This window comes from Mobula birostris, chromosome 23, assembly GCF_030028105.1.
Source record: "Mobula birostris isolate sMobBir1 chromosome 23, sMobBir1.hap1, whole genome shotgun sequence".
NCBI lineage: Eukaryota > Metazoa > Chordata > Chondrichthyes > Myliobatiformes > Myliobatidae > Mobula > Mobula birostris.
In genome coordinates this window covers 30678698-30688080 of record NC_092392.1, presented here as the reverse complement: position 1 = coordinate 30688080, position 9383 = coordinate 30678698, and the positions used below count along the sequence as shown (strand labels likewise).

At 41.3% G+C, this 9383-nt stretch overlaps 1 protein-coding gene across 3 annotated transcripts in view; it reads right to left on the bottom strand.

The window, feature by feature from the left end:
- Nucleotides 1-9383, bottom strand: part of sephs1 (selenophosphate synthetase 1) — a 74129-nt gene that overhangs the window by 6262 nt on the left and 58484 nt on the right. For all 3 annotated transcript variants that reach the window (XM_072241262.1, XM_072241261.1, XM_072241263.1), the window contains 3 exons: nt 5309-5399; nt 2524-2623; nt 874-1086 (listed from right to left, as the gene is read on the bottom strand). In XM_072241262.1, the coding sequence (XP_072097363.1) occupies nt 874-1086; nt 2524-2623; nt 5309-5399 (404 nt within the window). The remainder of the gene's footprint in view (nt 1-873; nt 1087-2523; nt 2624-5308; nt 5400-9383) is intronic.

Here is a 9383-nt window from a genome sequence, read left to right as displayed (position 1 = left end):
ACTAGCAGTGTAAATATATTGAAGTTCTAAAATGTTTCAAAGTTGTGGTATGTTTATTATTTAGAAAATTCGTAGATTATCAATTAACACAATCACGTTATTTTAATATTAACAATTATAATTTTTTTTGTTTCTGTTTGCACAATTTTTCTTTGTGTGTGGGAGGGCAGAGTTTGATTATTTTCCTTGAACAGGTTCCATGGTTCTCTTTGTTTCATGGATATATATGGGGAAGACGAATCTCAGGGTTGTATATTGAATAGACACATTAACTGAATTTCAAAATTATATTAACATACTGTATAAAATGAAAATTCTAGCTACATGGCAACAAAGTCTATGTGCGCAGGAGCATCTGAGTTACTGAGGCTGCCGCACTCCCACACATCTTAGAGGGAACAGAGCCTTTTGGTGAAATTATTATTTATAATTATGTTACTTAACTGTGGCCATCTACTCAAATAGGCAGGTGCTTTTAAAAGAAAGAAGAAATTAACTTTGTCACATGTACACTGAAACATCAAAATATACAGTGAAATTGGTCATTGACACAAATGACCCACACAATCGAGTATTGTGCTGGGAGCAGCCCGCAATTTTCAACACGCTTCCAGCGCCAACATAACATGCCCACAACTTAGTAACAGTAACCCATACATCTTTGGAATGTGAGGGGAAACCAGCGCACCAGGAGGAAATCCATCCCATTGCAAGGAGAGCACACAAACTCCTAACAGTGATGGAATTGAACCGTGTTCACTGGCACTGTAAAGTGTTTCACAAACCACTATGCTACCATGCTGACCCTGTAGTTTAAGGATATAACAGCAGTTAAAATAAATCACTAATTTATAAAATATCAATGAAATCTACCTGATGTTTCAGGGCAAGTGCCATGCATCAATCCAAACATGTTTCCACAAGCTTTGCTTACAGCTGCCATTTTAGCAAGGACAGGGAGGTTATGGATGACAAATGACACCTCATTTCGCTGCTGTTTTGCCAGGTTCTGTGCATGCCCGAGAATCCCAAAGCCTGTGATATCCGTTGCTGCATGTGCATTGAAGGTGTGCATAAGGCCAGCAGCTGCAAATAAAACAAAAATGTCAAAACTGTGGCTGTATTTATAGACATATGCCATAAGCAATTTAGAGATGAGTTGCTGACTGTACACTGTGTCCAATATCAATGAACATTGGAGCAAATAATCAAAACTTGATGAATAAACTACTGGAGGAACTCAGGTCAATCAGCAGCTGTGGACGTAGTCTTGACGCAAGGTCCTGATCAGAACCAGTGGCTCCACGAATGCTGATTTCCTCCAACAGTTTGTTTATTGCTCCAGAATTCTGCGTCTTGAGTCTCGCAAATCAAATTGGATATCAGATGCAATTACTATTTTAAAAACAGACAGAAGGTTCCTTCAGCACAAAGTAACTTCAAATTCATGTCATAAGCTCCGTTCCATAACCAAGTAACGGGGGAACACTTGCGTAACTGCTATCCCAACATTTAAGTCTATTTATTAAATATCTCATTATTTAAAAATACACCAATAATTTCAGAAAGTAGCTGCTGCTGCTGTAATAAACTGGAAATTTAATTTCACCAAGAGGGCCCACAAAATATTTACTTCATTATGAGGTGGAGCAAATAATATATTAGATTCTTTTTTAAAAAAGCCCTTTTAGTAAACAAGTACAAAAATTGCAGAATAAGACCATGTAGTTCTGCTATTTACTATCATGGACGACGTAATATTTGGTCTCAACCTCACATCCCTATGTCTGCCGATTCCCACTGTATTTCAACGATTTACAACTTTTTGAAAATGTTCCTGCACATCTTAATTGTCAACCACCTTATCTAGAAATTGTATGTCCAAAGACTAAGACGTGTCAATCCTCATCATAGCATCCAGCACTGTCATGCCCCTCCAGAACCGTGAGTTCCAGAAAAATCAGCTCATTTTTCTAAAGTCCATTATGCCCAGACTTCAAGTTTATTGAGGTCAGCTTCTTCAAGAGCTCAGAAGATAAATGCAACACTGACCATAAACAAGGAAAGTGGAAGTTTGATTGCAGGTACTTGCCAATTAGGCAGACTTCAACCAAAATGGAGCTGCCTTCAATTTCCCTAAAGACCCCTTCTGATCAACAGTCAAAGGAAAACTGTGGGGAAGTAACTCACATCCTGCAGAAAAATTTAGAGGTTTTAGCACTAAAGCCCATCTTTAAAATACCACAGCATGAGTGTTCGAAAACAGAAAATGCTGGAAATGCATAGCAGGCAGTGAAAGAGTTTTCAGATCAGTAATTTTTCAATCTTCACAAAAATAATGAAAAAATGTAGTTAAGCGAAGTTGTCCCTGAAGTGGAAAAGCCATTCGGAGACCACCAGCACAGATCTCCTTCTGATGCTGTAAAGGCCTTCACCCATTCTCAAAGTTACCTTTGTTTTGAAAAAGAAAATTAAGATAGCCAGAAAAGAGCATCAAAAATAGAGCAACGATTCAGTGCATACCAGTTCTGTTCAACCGTGCCATATTCATCATTGCTTCTTGGTAAGCTAGTTCCACATCTTCTTGTGTGACAACAAGCTTAATCTTATTCCATTTTTCTGGCTGTTGGTAAAATATGAGACATCTATCATAAGTAGCATGAAAAATAATTCCCGTGTACTAGGATTAATTTTACAAATATTCCACTCTTTGCACAATGTTGCATACAGAAATACGTAGAGTATGAAATGAGGTAGAAACCAAGCCTGAATTAGTTAGCTTACTGCAGATAATCAAAATTCCAAAAATAAATTTATAAAATGACCATTTAACTATCGAAATTCTATAATAGTTTAAAGTTCAAAGTCAAATTTATTATTAGAGTACATACATTCTACCACATAGAACCCTGAGATTCTTTGTCTGCAGGCATACTTAGCAAATCTATAGAGTAGTAACTGTAAACAGGATCGTAAACATTAGGAACTGTAAACAAACTATGCAAATGCAGATAATAAATAAATAACAAGTATGAAATAAGAGTCCTTAAATGAGAAGCATCAACTTTTGTTCGAGAGCCTGATGGTTCTTGAACTTGGTGGCAAGAGTCCTGAGGCAGTTGTACCTTCTACCTGATGGCAGCAGTGACAAAACAGCATGGCCTGGGTGGCCAGATACTGCTTTTCTATGGCAACGCTTCATGTAGATGTGCTCAATGGTTGGGAGTGTTTTACTTGTGATGCACTCGGCCAAATCCACTAGCTTTGGTAGGATTTTCTGCTCAAAGGCATTGGTATTCCCATACCAATGCAGCCAGTAAGCACATATCTATAGAAGTTTGTCAAGGTTTTTGATGACATGTTGAATCACAGCAGATGCCTGAGGAAGTAGAGGTGTTGTCGTGCTTTCTTTGTGATTTATATGACGAGTCCAGGACAGGTCCTCTGAGATAGTGACATCAAGGAATTTAAAGTTACTGACCCTCTCCACCTCTGATCCTCCAATGATTACTGGCTCATATGCCTCTGGTTTCCCTCTCCTGAAGTCTACTATTAGTTCCCTGATATTGAGTGAGAGGTTGTTATTAAACAATTCAACCAAATTTTCAATTTCCCTCCTGTTTGCTGATTCATCACCTTTGATACAGTGCACAACAGTGGTGTCATCAGCAAACTTGTATATGGTGCTGGAGCTGTACTTAGCCACACAGCCATGGGTGTAAAGCGCGTAGAGCAGGGGGCTAAGAACACATCCCTGAAGTGTTCCAGTGCTGATGGAGATTGTGGAGGAGATGTTTTTGCCAATCCAAACTGGCTAGGGTCTACAAGTGAGCAGACCTAGGATCCAATTGCACAAATTGGTATTGAGGCCCAGGAATTAAACAGTGATGTGCAAGTATTCAGGGTAATACTATTGAAATGGAAATTAAAATTAAGGATTTTGCTGTAAAATGATACAATAAGTTTTCACTTGAATAATACAAAAATGAAGAAATACTTTAATTCAAACAGTTTTATGTTGAGTTCCAACATCTAGCAGTAGTCATCCTATACTCACAAATATTATTCATCAGGTCAACATACATACAACAGCTTATTACGCTGAAGCCCAAGTCTAAATGGATCATTATTCTCAGAATGAAAAACAAATTGCTGAAAGGCACACTCCAAACTTCTATAAAATCTGCTTTGAAATACAATAGATTTAAACATTTAATCCAACACTAGCAAACACACTACACAAAATGAATATATGGTTGAACATTGGCAAGAAAGGTAAATAACATGCTTGTGGGTTGTGAGGAAGATGGTACTGCTTCAGAGGGACATGGATAGGCTGTAAATAGACAAGTGAATAATGCAATATGTTGTGGAAAAGTGAGAGGTTACCTATTTTGATTGAAAACAAACATTATTTTTTAGGTGACAAGAGAAAAGGTATTGATGCTCAGAGGTAATTAGGATCCACGTATGCAAATTACTGAATTTTAGTATAGGAGGCACGGTAGTGTAGCAGTTGGCATAACACTATTACAGTGCCAGCAACCGGGTTCAATTCATTGCTGTCAGTAGGGAGTCTGTACATTCTCTCTATGATCGCATGGATTTCCTCCAGGTGCTCTGGTTTCCTTCCACATTCCAAAGACGTACGGGTTAATAGATTAATTGGGCTCATGGGAGTAACTGAGCAGTGAGGCTCATTGGGCTGGGAGGGCCTGGTGCCATGCTGCAAGTCTAAATTATGCGGACAGCTATTATTTCAAGGGCATTTGAGTTCAACAATGAAGAGGTCTTATACTAATTATACTGGGCCCTAGTGAGATACACCCAGAATATTGTAAGAAAGTCAGGTATCCCTACACAAGGAATGCAACTCAAGATGTCACTGAGCATGATCAAGATTTGACATACATTTACATAAGGGAATTGAGCAGTATGCACTTGGTTCTGGAGAGACCACAAAGATAAAACAAATACCAGATGTGATCTTATCAAAGGATGATAAGCAATGGTCAACCACTGCTTCTATTTGTCATACTCTTAAAAAGATGACTGTAACCTTTTTGATGTGTGCATATTCTTGAGGATCATGGCTTTTGTTTATATTCCAGCATTTAGTCTACAACACTGACAAGAAATAGAATACAGTTAGTAGCTCAACCTTAAGTTCAAGGAAGGTGGCAATTAGTTTGAACTGCCAATTTTCTTTGAAAAGCAGACAAGAATGGGCTTAAAAGCAATTATATGCAGTTTATCACACAATATAAAAAGCAAAACAATGTACCACTACAGAAGCTCAGTTACTCACTATATCAAGCCACTGATGTACAGCCACTGCTACTTGAGTCCCAAGTGGTTTTGTTAATACCAATACATCGCCTGGTACTGCATTGTCTGGCCTGCAAAATATTCAAAAAACACTTTTAGCGTATCCACAATGATGAACTCACCACTCCGTCTGTCAACAGTTAAGGCATATGTACACGTAAGAGCATCAATCCGGTAAACTAATACAAATAGTTCAATGCAGACTTGGCAGATTTCTGAAGGAATGTGATCCTGAACAGATTATATACATGTGTAAGATTAGCACTTCTCTGGAAGAGATGTGTTGAAAACTTAAGCCACAACAATTCTGTAATTGTTCTCAATTGTTTTAAGACTACTTAAAAATGAGTAAAACAAAAGCATGCAATGTTACAAAATAGCTTACACCATAACACCATCCCCACAAGTTTCTACCAAGTTATTTTTTTCCTTTTTATTGGTAGTAGCAGTGCAATCACTCGAGCAAAACATGATGATCTCCTAGGGGTTGCCTATTATTGGGTCCTCTGGTGGCTGAGATGGCCAATTCAGGATCAACATATTCTGATGCAGTGTGAGCAAGAGTAAGTGTGGCTGTGGTTAGTGGTTGGGTCTTTTGGTTGTTTAGAGGCTCCTTCTACAGCTGCCACTTTTTCCCCTGCAGCAGTTAAGGTTGGTCTCATCTATCGCAGCTCCCTCTTGAACACATTCCCTCAGGTGTTATCTAGCGAGTGCAATGTCTTTCTAGTTTTTAAATATGTAATGTTGAATTTCTTCAGGATGATTTTGATAATATCTTTGAAGCGTTTCATTTATTAACCGACCTTCCTACAACTGGGAATAAACAATCTGTTGAGGGAGACAAGTTAGGCACCAAAATAACATGACCTATCCATTGGAGATTTGAAGAAGAAGAAAGCCCTTAACTCCAAGTGGAGTCATCCGGACGCTGTCATGAAGGAGTTTTTTTAAGCAGGCTTTCTTATTTTTACGAGGCCAAGTTGCTAGCTCAACACTCAACCCAGCACAGATGGAAAGCATGCAAGGGAGCCGGCTGGATTCGAACTCTGGAGCCTTCTCTCTGAAGTCCGGCGCTGATGCCACTACGCCACCAGCCGGCATCCATTGGAGATGGCATTACTTTATTGTGTTGAAGGCGCTGTTCATATTGGCCTCCGAGTACAATGATGCTGTTGTGTTTGTCCTTCCAGTTGATACTCAAAAATCTTTCCTAAGGATCTTTAGTTGTATTGTTCCAGGGCTTTCGGGTGTCTACTGTATGTGGTCCACAATTTAGCTCCATACAGTAATGAAGTAAGGATAGCTACATGATACAGTTATGTAGAAGGATAACATAGGAAGGATCTCCAATTGCTTTATTAGAGAATGCTGGCAAGGTCAGCATTTATTGTGCCGGGAAAGCAATGGTGACCCACACTCTGGAAATCATTGGCTTGCTAGACTACTTCAGATGATAATTAATAGTCAAACATTTCTGCACATCTGGCCAGACAGCTTAAGGATGGCAGACTTGCTCTGAGGTACATCGACGAGCCAGGTAGGGTTTTGCAATAATCCAGTAGTTCTGCAGTTTTCAGAAAGGAGTTTAAAAAAATAATTCCATATTAAATCCCAGTTTCCATAGTATTTGAACTCTCACCTCTGGATTATTAGGTCAGTATAACTAGTCAGGTAATTCAATCACACCACCAGCACAATAATGCCAAATGTCAAAGCAAGAGTGACAAGAGTATTTATTTCTCCTACAAACTAGAAATAATGCACTTGAAAACAAAATAACCCCAAAACGTTAGGATGCAATTCACATTAGAAGGAAAATACTCAACAGAACATTTTCATCATGTTTCTCCTCACTATTTCTGTTGGTCTTAGCTACAAAGCCTTTCATCCTTTACCCAGTTGGCTTGTTCACAACCCTTGATATTTTGGCACTGGGTAAACAGCAGCCAAGTATAGTATAATTTTCAGGAGACATCACATAGCTGTGCTTTCATAGTCATACTTTATTGATCCCGGGGGAAATTGGTTTTCATTACAGTTGCACCATAAATAATAAATAGTAATAGAACCATAAATAGTTAAATAGTAATATGTAAATTATGAAATAAGTCCAGGACCAGCCTATTGGCTCAGGGTGTCTGACCCTCCAAGGGAGGAGTTGTAAAGTTTGATGGCCACAGGCAGGAATGACCTCCTATGACACTCTGTGTTGCATCTCGGTGGAATGAGTCTCTGGCTGAATGTACTCCTGTGTCCACTCAGTAAATTATGTAGTGGATGGGAGACATTGTCCAAGATGGCATGCAACTTAGACAGCATCCTCTTTTCAGACACCACCGTGAGAGTCCAGTTCCATCCCCACAACATCACTGGCCTTACGAATGAGTTTGCTGATTCTGTTGGTGTCTGCTACCCTCAGCCTGCTGCCCCAGCACACAACAGCAAACATGTTAGCACTGGCCACCACAGACTCGTAGAACATCCTCAGCATCATTCGGCAGATGCTAAAGGACCTCAGTCTCCTCAGGAAATAGAGACGGCCCTTGTCAATTCGTATCCCCAGGTATTCGTAATCCTCCACCATGTCCACATTGACCCCCTGGATGGAAGTAGAGGTCACCGGTACCTTAGCTCTCCTCTGGTCTACCACCAGCTCCTTAGTCTTTTTCACATTAAGCTGCAGATAATTCTGCTCACATCATGTGACAAAGTTTCCTACCATAGCCCTGTACTCAGCCTCATCTCCCTTGCTGATGCATCCAACTATGGCAGAGTCATCCGAAAACTTCTGAAGATGACAATTCCTTGCAGTAGTTGAAGTCCGAGGTGTAAATGGTGAAGAGAAAGGGAGACAGGACAGTCCCCTGTGGAGCCCCAGTGCTGCTGATCACTCTGTCGGGCACACATGGTTGCAAGCACATGTACTGTGGTCTGCCAGTCAGGTGATCAAGAATCCATGACACCAGGGAAGCATCCACCTGCATCGCTGTCAGCTTCTACCCCAGCAGAGCAGGGTGGATGGTGTTGAACGCACTGGAGAAGTCAAAAAACATGACCCTCACAGTGCTCGCTGTCTTGTCCAGGTGGGCGTAGACACGGTTCAGCAGGTAGACGATGGCATCCTCAACTCCTAGACAGGGCTCATAGGGGAACTAGAGGGGATCTAACTGTGGCCTGACCATAGGCTGGAGCAGCTCCAGAACAAGTCTCTCCAGGGTCTTCAAGATGTGGGAGGTCAATGCCACCGATCTGTAGTCATTGAGGCCGCTGGGGCGCGGCATCTTCGGCCAGGGACGAGGCAGGACGTCTTCCACAGTACAGGAACCCTCTGGAGCCTCAGGCTCAGGTTGAATACATGGTGAAGTACTCCACATAGCTGAGAGGCACAGGCTTTGTGCACCCTGGTACTGACACCATCCAGTCCTACAGCCTTGCTCGTTTCAGCTGTCTTCTCACCTGTTCAGCTGTGAAGCCCACCATGGTGGTTTCGTGTGGGGAAAGGGTATAGTCGTGAGAGCAGGGTGGAGGACTGTGAGGAGGGGTAGGAGGGGAGAGTGGAATGTGTGTTGGTTGGGGGCCGACAACAGATGGCTCATGTGGTGGATGGGCAGGGGTCACAATGTCACATCTGTTAAAGAACAGGTTAAGTTCATTGGCCCTGTCCACACTGCCTTCAGCTCCTCTGTTGCTAGTTTGCCGGAACCCAGTGATGGTCCTCATCCCCCTCCAGACCTCTCTATGTTGTTCTGCTGGATTTTCCACTCAAGCTTCCTCCTGTCCTTTGTCACCCATGACTTGTTATTTGAATAACAAAGGACAGTTCTTGTCGGAACATTGCATTCCACACAGAAGTTGATGTAATCAGTGATGCACTCTGTGAGCCCATCAATATCCTCTCCATGTGGCTCAGAGTGCCTGCCAGTCTGTCACCTCAAAACAATCCTGGAGCGCCTCATAAGCCTCCTCCGACCATTTTCTCACTGTCCTCGAGGTTGCAGGTTTACTCTTCACCAGAGGCACCTAGCAGGGTTTTAGATGCACCAGGTTGTGATCTA